The 13,091-nt window shown below is 57.9% G+C and overlaps 1 protein-coding gene across 2 annotated transcripts in view; it reads left to right on the top strand.

The window, feature by feature from the left end:
* The window catches only part of SDC3 (syndecan 3), a 37,058-nt gene extending 25,295 nt beyond the window's left edge, over nucleotides 1-11,763 (top strand). For both annotated transcript variants that reach the window (XM_039474147.2, XM_074380420.1), the window contains exons 2-5: nucleotides 2,519-2,636; nucleotides 4,129-4,742; nucleotides 6,657-6,948; nucleotides 7,870-11,763. In XM_039474147.2, coding sequence (XP_039330081.1) covers nucleotides 2,519-2,636; nucleotides 4,129-4,742; nucleotides 6,657-6,948; nucleotides 7,870-8,036 — 1,191 coding nt within the window. In that variant the 3' untranslated portion in view covers nucleotides 8,037-11,763. The remainder of the gene's footprint in view (nucleotides 1-2,518; nucleotides 2,637-4,128; nucleotides 4,743-6,656; nucleotides 6,949-7,869) is intronic.
* The last annotated feature ends 1,328 nt before the right edge of the window (nucleotides 11,764-13,091 follow it).

Below are 13,091 nucleotides of genomic sequence, written 5' to 3'. Positions count from 1 at the left end.
TGTGTGTCTGTGAGTACTCTGGGGGCAGGTGTGTGTGCAGCTAGAGGTGAGGTAGATGGGTGTGTGCTGGTGTGGATCAGGCTGAATTGCCTATAGGCTGTGGTGAGTATACAGATTGTGGTGGGTAAACATTATACTTAATTGTGCGTGTGTGTGTGTGTGTGTGTGTGTGTGTGTCGGGGTGCATGGTACATGCATGAGGATGTTGGGCTGTCGTGTGTGTGTGTGTGTGCGCATGCACATGAATTAGCATGTGCTCGGGATTTTGAAGCCTCCTATCAGGCATAGGGAGGGAGATGAGTTGTGTTTACCTGGAGGGGGCACAGTGAGGGTCAAGGAGAGGCTGGCAGGGTCCTGGGGCTTTTGGATTCACTTCTCCTTAAGGGAATGGCATAGATAATGATGTCATTATGCATGGATTATGCAAATACAGAGGTCGTTTGGGGGTCAAAGGCTGCTTGTCACCCTCCTCCTCAGGCATTCCGTGACTCCTAAGGCTTTCGCTGCTGCCTCCCAGGCTCCGTCCGTTCCCCACCCCTCGCTTCTCTGTCCCCACTGGGAGTCGCAGCTACCAGCACCCCTCAGTAGTGTTCCTGTGAGGGCCTCACGGAGTCCCAGCGCCCATGCCTGCAGGTCCCAGGTGTCCCTGCATTAAGTTCCTGCTGAGCATCCCAGGTGGGCGCAGGGGTGACTGGGTTATTCCTCCCCCTGCCCGCCCTGCAACCTACTTGCTGTTCGGAAAGAATGTGCTCTTGGACGCAGGTTTGGAAAATCACTGAGGTGGCCCCTTCCCCAGCCTTGCCTCATCAGCATGAGGCTAAATTAGAATGTGCCAGTTCTCCCCCTCTGCTTCCCACCCTTGCCTTCTCTCCCTCTCTCGTACCCGCCAGCCCACCCTCCCTGTCTCTGCCCCCTCTGCCCCCGGCCTCCCTCTGTCCTCATCTCTCTGTCCCTGTCTCTGTCTCTGCCTCCCCCCTCCCTGTCATCCTCTTAGTTCCCCCATGATCTCTCCCTCTCCTGCACCCCCCCGTCTCTGTGGGGAGCTGCAGCTCCTGGTCCTTAGCATAGAGAAGATGGTCGTCATGGTAACGGTTGTCATGTCGATGGCTACTGAGCTGGGGATGAATAGTATCTAGGTGAGCGCTACCTGAGTGAGGCTGATGGGTTTGCAGGAGGCTCGATGCTTGTCTCTGATCAGAGCTGCACGGCAGGCCCTGCTCCCTCTGCCCCATTCATGTCGCTGTTTGTACCTACAGGCCTGCCGACGCGATGAGCCTCTGTGGCTGCCTTTAGGTGAGCATGTGTCAGTGTGTGTCTGTGCCCGTGCTGTGTCTGTGGGGTGTGTCATTTCAAGGGTCTGTGTAGCTTAGGGGCAGGTCTTTGGGTTTGTGCAGGCTTTTCTTGGAGCAGGAAGTTCGGGGCTAAGTGGCACTGGTCACTAAGGAATCTTGGGGACTCCCTTGTTTTCGCACCCACATTTACCTCAATTTGGGGCTTCCAGAGACCACAGGCCTCTTAGAATCCCTCCTCCCAGCTTAAGGCCTCCCAGTCCCTGCCCAGCCTGCCTGGAAGGATAGAAAGATAGTGAAGACAGCCCCAGGAAGGGGCAGGAGCCGGAGCTGGGTCCCTGCTCAGTCCCTATTCTTCTGAGTGACTCAGGCTGCTTGCCAGAGAGCTGGAGGGAGCAGGGACTCGAAGTTGCTTGGCTCAGGTTGTGGAGGGGAGTGGCATGGGGAGCTCTAGCTTCTCCACCCTGGGCATTTGTCTTTTTGGGAAGAGGGGGAGCTGGGGGAAGGTTGGGCCCTACTGCTCTGAGCTCCTGGAACGTCTAAAAAGGAGGAAGACCCAGCAATTCGTCACGGGAGCAATTACACTAATTGTTCCACTCCATGACTCACTGGTGGAAAGTAAATACTGATTAATTCATTACTTCGAGACTATGTGTGTGTGCATTTGGTGAGGGGCACCTCCTGGCTGCCTGCCCTGGCTGGGCTGGGCAGGGCTCTGGAGCAGGTGGTTGAGACTGGGGATATGAGATCCCCACTCTGGCTCTGTATCAACTCCAGAAGTGGGGGGGGGCATCAGTGTCAGGGGGTGAGAGGCTGGTCCCCAAATGCAGTGCTAGTCCAGCCCCTCCCCTGCTCACAGACACCCCAGGGCTCCCCACAGCCAGTCCAACATTGCAGATGCTTAGAGACCACCTCAGACCTACTCAACCACTGAGTTGAGTTTTCACAATATTCTGATATTTAGTCAGGATGAAAAATGACCAGTTTCCAAGAGAAAGTCATCAGCCAAACACTGAAAGCCTTCTGGGATGGGGCCCCAGGTGACCTGCCTCTGCCCCACCCCTGCCCTGTGAATTATTCACACACATGCACTTTCCTTCCGGGTACACACAAGATCTCTGTCACTCACGTGGATGTCACTCAGCCCACAAGGGCACCTGGCACCCCTCTCGGCACACCCAGGCTGCGCCTCGGGTGTCGAGCCCTGTGTCCGCCTCTACCTTCCCCAGGCCCAGCGCTGGCGCAGTGAGAACTTTGAGAGGCCTGTGGACCTGGAAGGCTCTGGGGACGATGACTCCTTTCCTGATGATGAACTGGATGACCTCTACTCGGGGTCGGGCTCGGGCTGTAAGTACCCCCTCCCCACCCCTACCTGGGGGCCGTGACCAGTCTGCATCCAGAGCCTACTCTGAGGAGCCCACAGTGGCTTGCTTCAGTGAGGCGGGGGCACGTTACTGTATGGGTTAGGCAAGTTCTGGGGCAGGATCCCCAGAACAAGAAGGGCAGAATGTCCTCCTGGGGACAGAAGAAGGCCTGGGAGGACCTCAGGGCCCCAGCTGCCCAGCTCTCCAGGGGCTCCTGTCTGCGTCTCTGTGTGTGCTGCGTGGCTCCCTCTGGAGACCTTGCTTGCTTTGGGTAGCTCCTTCAGGTCCAATAAGCTGTGGCCAATGGTGAGGTTAGGGCAGTGATGGCACAGGGCAGGCAGGGGCTTCAATTGGTGCTAGGGACAAGCATCGAGCCTCCTGCAAACCCATCAGCCTCCACTCAGGTAGCCCTGGGGAAGAGGAGCCAGGCCAGGCGGGTCTAGCAGAGTCTTGGGAGGGAAGGGCACTGGGAGCCCCACTCTGCCACATAGCGACTGTGCCCTCCGTGCTCCCCTCCCTGAGTCCCTGGATTCTCACCGGGGGATGGTGAGAAACACACTTTGCTCTCAGTGCCTCTAGAAGGGTTTGGGATAGGAAGTTGGGATCTGGCACAGAGGAGAAGCTCTCAAAATGGTAGCAAAAGGAAGGCAGCTGCGATTTAGGCCCAGTGAGGGCACGGACTGGCATCTGATGAGATGGTAGAGGATCTGCATGCCACAGAGCTGGCTCCCTATAGCCCTTGCCCCCTGGTCTCCCCTCCTCAGCCCAGTCGTTTGAGCCTCTTCCAAGTTAATCTTTGTAAAACCCATTTCTGTTGGGTCACATCTCTACTCGCAAAGCTCCGCGGCTCCCCTTCCTCCTGCCTGGTTCTGAGCCCAGGAGCTGGCTGTGACTTCTCTCTCCCCCAGCCCCCACCCCTCTTGTCTCATTTTCTCTCAGGTTCCTTCCCTGTCCCGGCTTTGCATCAGCCAGAGTGCCCAAGCAGTTCCCTTGTAGCAAGGGCTTGTTCTCCCTCTTACCCTCTGCCTGTGCCTCTGGGGGAAGCCCTTAGTATACCACCCCTTCCTTGAGCTCATGGTAGGGGTGTCTCTGGGGTCTGACTCTTCCCAGAATGCCACTCCTGTGCTCCCCTGCAAGCCCCAGCAAGATTTGCAGCCAGTAGCGCTTCAGTTGCTCTGCCTAGATTCAACCTCACAGAAGTGTAGGTTGGGTGAGCAGGAATAGTCAAGGAGGGCTTCCTGGAGGAGGTGGCCTCCAGAAGAATATTTGACTTGGCAGAGAGAAGTTGGGGAACATCAGCAACTGGCTACCTCTGGCCAGGCTGTGCCTTCCTCCTTTCTCTCATCTTCTCTGGGAAAATTGGGCAAAGGGGGGGTTGGGAGCCCTAATCTTGATGGCCATTGCTTACCTGGGATCCTCATGCCCCTCACAACCACCCAGCTCCCTAGCTCTCTCCCTCTCCCCCACCCCCTCAGACTTCGAGCAGGAGTCGGGCATTGAGACAGCCATGCGCTTCAGCCCAGATGTGGCCCTGGCGGTGTCCACCACACCTGCAGTGCTGCCCACCACGAGCATCCAGCCCGTGGGCACACCATTCGAAGAGCTCCCCTCTGAGCGCCCCACCCCGGAGCCAGCCACCAGTCCCCTAGTGGCGACAGAAGTCCCAGAAGAGCCCAGCCAGAGAGCCACCACCGTCTCCACCACCATGGCTACCACTGCAGCCACAACCACAGGGGCCCTGACTGTGGCCACAGTGCCTGCCACAGTGGCCACCGCTGCCCCCAGCACCCCTGCAGCACCCCCTGTTACGGCCACCACTGCTGTTGTAAGGACCACCGGCGTACGGAGGCTTCTGCCTCTTCCACTGACCACAGCAGCCACGGCACGGGCCACTACCCCTGAGGCACCCTCTCCCCCCACCACGGTGGCTGTCTTGGACACCGAGGCACCAACACCCAGGCTGGTCAGCACAGCTACCTCCCGGCCAAGAGCCCTTCCCAGGCCAGCCACCACCCAGGAACCTGACAGCCCTGAGAGGAGCACCCTGCCCCTGGGGACCACTGCCCCTGGACCCACGGAGGTGGCTCAGGTGAGGGTGTTGGGAAGGGACAGGGAGGAGGGCAGGGGGGTGGGTCAGGGGAGGGATGAGGAGAATGGAGCTGGGCAGGACTGAGGACCAGGAGGCGGTAGAGATGAGCCGGACAAGGTGGGGTCGAGGGGCAGGACCAACAGCCAGATCAAATGGGGAGGGAAGAGGGACAGAGGTGGTTGGATCCTAATGGGACAGGACATTGGTGGGGAAGGAGTTGGGTGAGTGTGCGCAGTGGTGACAGGGAGGGCCGGGCAGTGTGTTCTGGTGGAGAGCATTAACTCAGCAGTCTGGCAGCCAGATTCACATCCTTCTGCTGCCACTTCCTAGTCATGGGACCTCAGGCCGGTCCCTGATCCTTTCTCTACCTCTGCTTCCTCATCTATGGAAAGGAGGAAACAATAGAATATGTATCATTTCATTGCGAGCATGAAATTGCCTGACATATCCACAGTGCTCCTGACATATCTAACAGCCCTGGTGCTGGTAGACCCGCTAGGTTCTCAGCTGCTCTCATTATCATGGTTGTTATTCTCATTGGTCTGAGGGTGACTGAAGCCGGGTGTGTGAGAATGCACCACTCACCTGGCGGAGGGCTGCCTGAGTGTGGCTCAGTGCTCAGCCCACCCCTCGCTCAGGCTGTCAGGTTCAGCCCTCACGCCTACCCCTCAGGTGGCACTGTGGTCATCTCATTTTACAGATAAGGCAACTGCTGGTGCACAGGGCGGGGAAGCCACTTCCCAAGGCCCCGCAGCTAGTGGTGACAGTCAGGATTTGAACCCAGGCAGTCAGCACCAGAGCCTGGCAGTCTCGCAGGGCCAGGGCTCCATGTGTGTGCGTTTGGGATATGATGGACGGGGCGAGGGATTGATGGGAAGGGGATGAAGATGTTAGGAGTGCCAGGGATGGATGGCTGAATCCCAAGGACATGAGAGAGGTGGCCTGGTCCCTGCCGGGTGCACTGAGTCAGATGGAAAGGCAGTAACACAGCCTGGGTGCCAGAGCTCTCTGCAGCTGGCCTCACCGAGGAGGGCCCTTGGGCCATGGAGCTGTGTTGGGGTCAGTGTCAGTCCCTCGGACTCCCCACCCAGCCCAGCAGGATGCAGGCCCTTCCCTCGCCTCCTCACGCAGCTGGGAAAGCCTGGTGTTTTCACACAGACTTGGCCAAGCAGAAACAGTGACGCGGCGCGGCGCCCAGGAGAAGGCGCACGGAGCCCAGGTTGCGGGAGTAGACACCAGATCCACCCTTTCCATGCCCACCTGTGACGTAGCCACGCCCCTGCTCCGATGGCTTCCACAGCCCCCGCTTTGGGCTCATGATTCCCAGCTCTGATCCTGCCTCCGAGTGGCGGAAGCCCAAGAGATTGGCAGTCCCTGAGCTGGTGTCCGGGACACCGGCCCTGAGGCCATCATACTCTGCAGGTTGTGGTCTTAGACTGGCCTCCAGGCTACAGGACGTGCCCCTGCCTCAGGCACGGTTGACAGCAGCTGTGCCTAGCAGTTCCCAAACAGCTTCTTGGCAGGAATCCCCCGAGGGTTGTTACTGAGGCAGCTGGAGGGGACGTGATGGGGACAGGATGTGGCCGAGGAAGAACAAAGCCAGTGTGGCAGTTCTTAGAAACACAGACTCTGGGGGCAGATAGATCTGAATTTTAGTCCGTCCCTCACTTACTAGCTGTATGTCCTTGGGCAGGTCATTTATGCTCTGAGCTGACTTCCTGCTCTGTAAACTTGGGGCGTTGTTACGCTCCTTCGTGGGGATGCTGCGTAGCACAGGCCTGGCATGCAGGGAGTGCTAAGTGTTAGCCCTCGGGGTAGTTAGGATGGTGGTGGGGGTTACGCACGCAAGTGTGGTTGCCCTGTGGCAGGGGGTGCTGCGGCCTGACTCCTGGGCTCATGCCGCCCTCTCTGCAGACCCCAACTCCGGAGACTTTCCTGACCACAATCCGGGATGAGCCAGAGGTGCCGGTGAGTGGGGGGCCCAGTGGAGACTTTGAGCTACCAGAAGAAGAGACCACACAACCAGACACAGCCAATGAGGTGGTAGCTGTGGGAGGGGCTGCGGCCAAGCCGTCACCCCCACCTGGGACACTGCCCAAGGGTGCCCGCCCGGGCCCTGGCCTCCTGGACAATGCCATCGACTCGGGCAGCTCCGCTGCTCAGCTGCCTCAGAAGAGTATCCTGGAGCGGAAGGAGGTGCTCGTAGGTGAGGCTTGGGGTCTGGGCCAAGGGGAGCCTGGGAGGATCCCAGAGTGAGGCAGCTAGCTGGGCCTCAGTTTGCCTCTAGGAACCCAGAAGGGAGATCAGGGCGTGGTTTCCTAGGAGCCAATAGGAAGGAAAGCTGGGCACTCAACCCCCCAGGACCTGCCTTCTGGCTCCTCTCCTGACTTTCCTCCTTCCCAGTATCCAACCCTGACTTCATGTCCATCTCTAGGCCTTTCCTCAGTGCTCTCTGACCCCTGCGTGGACTGTGACTTTGATCCCTGCTTTCCTGGGCTGCACTGGCTGACCCCTTGGGACCTTACTTCCTAGATGCTAATCTCTGACCCATCCTTCAGCTTGACCTTCCCCCAGTTTTTGACCCCAGTCCCTGTGGACCTGCCCTGGCCGCATCTAGGGAGTCTCTGGACTCCTGGTCCAAATCCTGGCTTTGCACTCAGGCAAGGTACTTCACCTCTCCAGCCTGCCTTCCCTTCATCTGTAGACTGGGGCTAGTCGTTTTGCCCTTAGTCGGTTCTAAGAGGCACATCTGTTCACATGTTAACTTTTCTGTAATGGGGTTATATCGTATTTAGTTAGCAAACTTTTTTCTTTCCCAGCAGTTATAGAATATTGAGGCATCGTATGACTGATGGCATTTTAAATTTCACGAACATCTCAAATGACCCCTTCCTGATGGGGCTGGTGTGAGGGTTCAGTGAGTTAGTGTGTTAGGTGGTTAGAAGGCAGCCACTCAAGTCCTGTAAATGGTAGCCAGGGCTGGTAGCAGTAGCATGGACTCCGTCTTCACTCCAGCTCAGATCTAGGACCCCCAGCCCTCTCCTCACCCTGGCCCCCATCCCTGAGGACCCTCTGCCCTGGTTCTACCCTGCCTTTGGGCCTTGACCTCTGCCCTCTTCCTCCACAGCTGTGATTGTGGGCGGGGTGGTGGGTGCCCTCTTTGCCGCCTTCTTGGTCACGCTGCTCATCTACCGCATGAAGAAAAAGGATGAGGGGAGCTACACGCTGGAAGAGCCCAAGCAGGCGAGCGTCACATACCAGAAGCCTGACAAGCAGGAGGAGTTCTATGCCTAGTGGAGCCACAGTGCCTCCCTGCAGCTGCAACACCGCCCTGCCGTCCAGTCCCCAGCCTGGCCCCACCAGTCCAAGCCTGGGACTGGGCCTGGAGCCTGGCCCCCGTTCTTCTCTGCCCTCCCTCCCGAGGCCTGCCCAGGCTGCCAGCCTCACACAGATCTTCCCCGAGGAGCGGGGGCTGCCGCCATCACTCCAGACTGTGCCCTTATAAGCTCAACTCTTGTTCCCCTCATCCCTGCCACTGGTCTGGGGCTTCAGGACCTCATGTCAGATGGATGGGAGGAAGGAGGCTCCTGATTGACTGGTGGAAGAAAGGGTGGGGCTCGAGGTGGGCCTGAGCCCCAGCTTGGCCCCCACAGGGCTCACTGAGATCTCCTTTTTGGGGCAGAGAGGGACTCAGGCTGGTTTCCGGGACAAACATTTGTTTGTCCCTGAAATCGTCTAGACACTGCAACCTCTTGCATCTATCCCACGGCCTCTCTCTGCCTGGGTGAGAGGGTGTCCCTTGTCACCAGCCTGTTTTGTCCCATCTTTCTGGGGTTGTTGAGTCTCTCCTCTTGCCTGCCAAGTACACATGCACCCCAGATTTCATTTCTTTCTGCATCTTCCCCTAAGGAACAGCTTTCTGAGAGTGCCGGGGCAGCCGCTGGTGAGGAGAGGCTGCTCTGATGCCTCTCCCATGAGGTGACTCTGCACAGACACCATTGCCCACACTGCCACACGTTATTTTCATGCAGTCACACACCAGACAAAAGCATGCCGTGACAAAACCAGCCACAATCCTGACTGCCCGGCCAATCGAGACATATCACAGAACACACAATCCTGACTGCCCAGCCAATCAAGACACATCACAGAACACACACATCCCTGTTGTTATCCTCTTGCGTCACTTACACACCCCCAGACACTAAGGACAATGCACGTCACTAGTCATGGTCCTGTGACAGTGACAGTGTGGCCTCCTCCTGCCCCCAGTACACCCACACTCTGGTACCACACACATTGTCTCCTGCTTTCAGGCTCACTGGGGACGGTGGAATTGAGCCAGAACAATCAGCCCATATTGGGTCCCCTGGAGTTGTCCCACCACACTCAGTTCCATGCCACGGTGCCCACACCAACCACGTGGCCACCAGCCCCAGCCGGTGTCAGACACAATCCCATGTGGATGCACAATCTCACGCCACATGACCTGCTCAGTGCTGGAGGAAAACAGGCCCTTGCCTTTCCTGGAAAAAGTGTGGGGCCACAGCCCTTTCAGGGCATTGCATGCAGGCGGGCCTGGCCCGACCCCTACCTGTTTCCTCCCCACGGCAGCTGGCAAAGGGGGAGGTTTGGGGCCAGCCCTGCCACTGGCTGGGAGCCTGGCGGCTCCTCTAAGGCTGAGGAAGGAAATTTGACCCCAGGCTGTGAGGGGCTCTTGGGTCTCCCAGGATGGAAGACCCAGGGCAGGGAGGGGGCATGTGGATAGGCTCCTTCATTTCCCTGTGACCCCTTCCTGCTCTGAGCTAGGGGGCTGACTCTGCCTCCCAGGACACAAGTCTCCAAAGTGCCTGTGAGGGCGGGCCCTTCGCACCCTCTGCCCTCTGCCTGGCCAGGCCAGCCTCAGCCCACCTGCCCAGGGGCCCTCCCTGTGGACATCCCCTCGGCTATTTGGCCACGCAGTTCTGGCTGCAGCTTCAGGGGCCATGGCTGGAAGCAGCCCCTGCAGATGCCCCAGGCCAAAGGAAGGGTTTGAGGGATGAGACCAGGTAACAGTGGGGGAGGTGTCACCTCCTTTGTTACCTAGCAAGTAGGGCTATTTCCATCGGTATTTTAAGTGTGGGGTCACAGATCTTCGGGGGAGGGTGTGCTTGGCAGGGGGCCTCCTGGAGCCAAACGGTTAGATGTGAGTTGTGATTGGCTGGCACTCACAGCCCCACCCCTCACCCACAACCCAGATTCAAGTCAGGAAGGCAGGTTGTGTTTCAGGGCCCTTTTCAAGATGCCCTGGCAGCAGATTTCTGTAGGGTGAGGGGTAGCGGAGTGTAGGCAGTGACGGGGAGGTCCTGGGGGCTGTCCCACAGCCTGTGCCTTCCAGGCTGGACTCCCTCTTCAAGTCCCAAAACCCTCCTTTGCAGGGCCCAGAGGCTTGTGAGGAAGCCAGGTGGACCCAGCCTTAGAAGAGTGGGCATGGGGGTCTCTGAGATCTGGAGGAGGTGGGTTGGCCTCAGTCATCTTTGGAGCAGAAGGGCTGGGTCCTAGGAGCAGAGACCACAAGGCTGTCTCCGTACCCTCCTCCCTGGGGTGCTGCTGTCTTGGGAACTACAGCTCTGGTGAGACGGCCTGGGCAGGCCGAGGCTGAGAAACAGGGAGGAGGAGGAGAAAGGGCTTGGGCCTCCAGCCCCAGAAGATGCTGGCCCCTGGGCGGGAGACTCAGCAGGGAGTGCAGCTGCTGTGTAGGGCTGGAGCCTGTGGGGGGGGGGGGCGGCCCCCGTCGGCCTGGTTCCTCAGGTTCCCAGGGGTTGGCTTCTGATTAGGGGCCTGAGCCCCTGGCACTGGCCTCTCTTCTCTGTGTCCTTAGCATCTGAGAGAAGAGGCCAGGGGCCTTGCTCATGGAGCCCCGGACCCAAGGCAGATGTCCGGGCTTTATCCTTGTGAGCTTGAAGAGTCTGAGCAGCCCAAAATCTGCCCTGGCTGGCCTGACGGAGGCAAGGCAGTCCGAGAGAGAGTTCAGTGAGGACACGCTGGGGCTCTGCGAGGTGCAATGTGGGTGCAGGGCCCTCGCGTGTCCCTGCCCCCACCTGCGATAGGGTGTCCTGAGGGGCTTTGGCATTTGCTGGAAGCACAGCGAGTTCCAAATCAGAGGGAGCTTGTGTGGCTTGAGAGCCTCTGGGGCCCTGGCTGCCAGAGCACGAGGTGGCCCGGGACCTGGAGAGCCCAGGCCCTGTCTCCGGGGGGCCGGATGGGGGCCTCGCCTGAAAAGCTGGTCCCCTTGATCTCTGGAGGTATGTGGGTGGCAGCCAGGGCTAGGTAGGGCTTAGACTGTGTGGGTCAGACCCCCTTGGGGTTGGCAAAGCTTCCTGTCAGGCCTCACGGGGCAGGAGTGGCTGCCTCCCGGGCTCCCTGGATTTCTTCTAATAACTGCGGCCCTGGACTTGCCTCCTCAGGCCTCCTGCCTGTAAATAGAGGCCCACAAACTGTACAGATTTACAGAGGCATCAAGACTGGCCCCGGGAGTCGCCATCTGAGGGCCGGTGGCCCCAGCATCCCCCGGGTGCCTGCCTGGCACCGCAGTGCCCCTGGCCTCAGCGTGGCGAATGCATGTAAATATTTGTCGTAGGCGGCGTGGCTCCAGAGAGCCCCCTGAAGACAGTGTCCCTCCCTCCGGTGAGTCCTCTCCTGTACAGAACCGGCCTGGGGGGTGTGCGGGTCTGCGTCCCCTCCCCCAGGCCTTCCCTGTCCCTTCTCTCCCCTGTAACCTGTTTATTAACCATACCCGTCCTGAGTTCATGGCCAAAACCTTAAATAAGGAAAAGCAAAGGAAAAAAAAAGACAGCGGGAAAAAGAGACCAGGGCGCCTGCCCGGCTGCGGGCACTCACCTGAACCAGCCTTGTGAAGGAACTGGCTTTATTTGTTTTTTTTTTTTTTTTGTTTTGTTTTGTTTTGTTTTTGTTTGTTTGTTTTTTAACACTTCCCGTGCTGTGCCCATTTATAAGAGGAAATAAAATTAAGCTGAAATAGTGTGCCGTGTCCAGAGTATGAGATAAATATGGTCATTTGGGGAGGGCAGCCCGTGGCCGCACCCTGGGCCCCAGCCATCTTCCCCCGTCAAAGAAATTGAGAACCAAGCAGGGAAAATTGACTAACAGGTTCTCGTGGGAACCATTATGGTAAAAGCTGCTGTTGGTTGAGAGTGTCCAGGAAACCACGGAGCTGCTGCGGTGAGGTTGGGGTGGGGCTGTGGTTGGGAGGGGCCAGGCAGTGGTGACAGGGGCCTGTGGTTCACCCCCAGGGGAAGAACTCTGGCTTTAGGCCACAAATAAAAAATCTTGGGACCACAGGATACCAGAATCAGAGTAGCCAAGACAGAGCCTCAAGGCCCAGGACCTCACTGTGGGACCTCAGACAGCTTGACCCCTCAGTGCCTCAGTCTGCACAGCTATAAAGTGGGGTGAAGGGGCCGGATGCCACTGGGAGGTCCTCGTAGAGGAACGAGCCAGTGAGACACCTGCTGTGATGTGGGGGGTCGGTTTACCTAGATTCAAGGCCAAGCATGGCGGCTGTTCATGCAGGAGCTTCAGAGGGCAATGCCCCGTCTTCTGAGTGGTGTCAGCCTCCCACCCTTCTCCCAGCTCTCGAGTTCTAGGGGTGTGATTTTACTTTCAGCTTGGAGGATTAGAAGGAGCACGGTCTTGAAGCCAAGCAGACCCTTTGCTCTGTCTCTCTGAGCCTTGGTTTCCTTGAAGGCAAATGGGGACAATAAGGTTGGTCTTTGGGGGCATGAAGCATGGCAAATATGCCCATCTGCAGCTGGATTTATATTCTTCTCTTTGCCGCACCTACCTCGTACCAGGCAAACCTTTATCCAAATCCTAGCTCTGTCAGTGACTAGCTATGTGACCTTGGGTAAGTGATTCAAACTCAGTGCTCAGTTTCCTCACCTGTAAAATGGGGGCAATACTAGTACTGGCCTCGTATGCATAGTGCTTAGAACTGGGGCAGGCACAGAGTAGGTGTGCTACAAATGTGGGCAATTATTACTACTGTCGTTGCTATCGTTATTACTGTTATTTGCAGGGCTCAGCACAGTGCCTATTGATTGAATCAGTGACACCAAGCTTGGGTAGTAGCAATCAGACTATTGGGGTCAGCTCTAGTGTGGACTATGACTTAGGCTTAGGCTTGTTACAGCGAAGGGCAGAGCCTGGAAACCATGCATTCGGGTGCCGATGGGCTGGGCGCTGCTGGGAGTTGGAGCATTTCCCTCTGGGCCCCCTCACCCAAGATATGAGCAACAAAACCAAGAGGGAAGGAGGAAGAATAGCTGATTGTTTCCTGCAGCCCAAGAG

Source organism: Saimiri boliviensis, chromosome 11 (assembly GCF_048565385.1).
Source record: "Saimiri boliviensis isolate mSaiBol1 chromosome 11, mSaiBol1.pri, whole genome shotgun sequence".
NCBI lineage: Eukaryota > Metazoa > Chordata > Mammalia > Primates > Cebidae > Saimiri > Saimiri boliviensis.
Note: the sequence above shows the minus strand (reverse complement) of the source record. Positions and strands in the feature narration are given on the sequence as shown.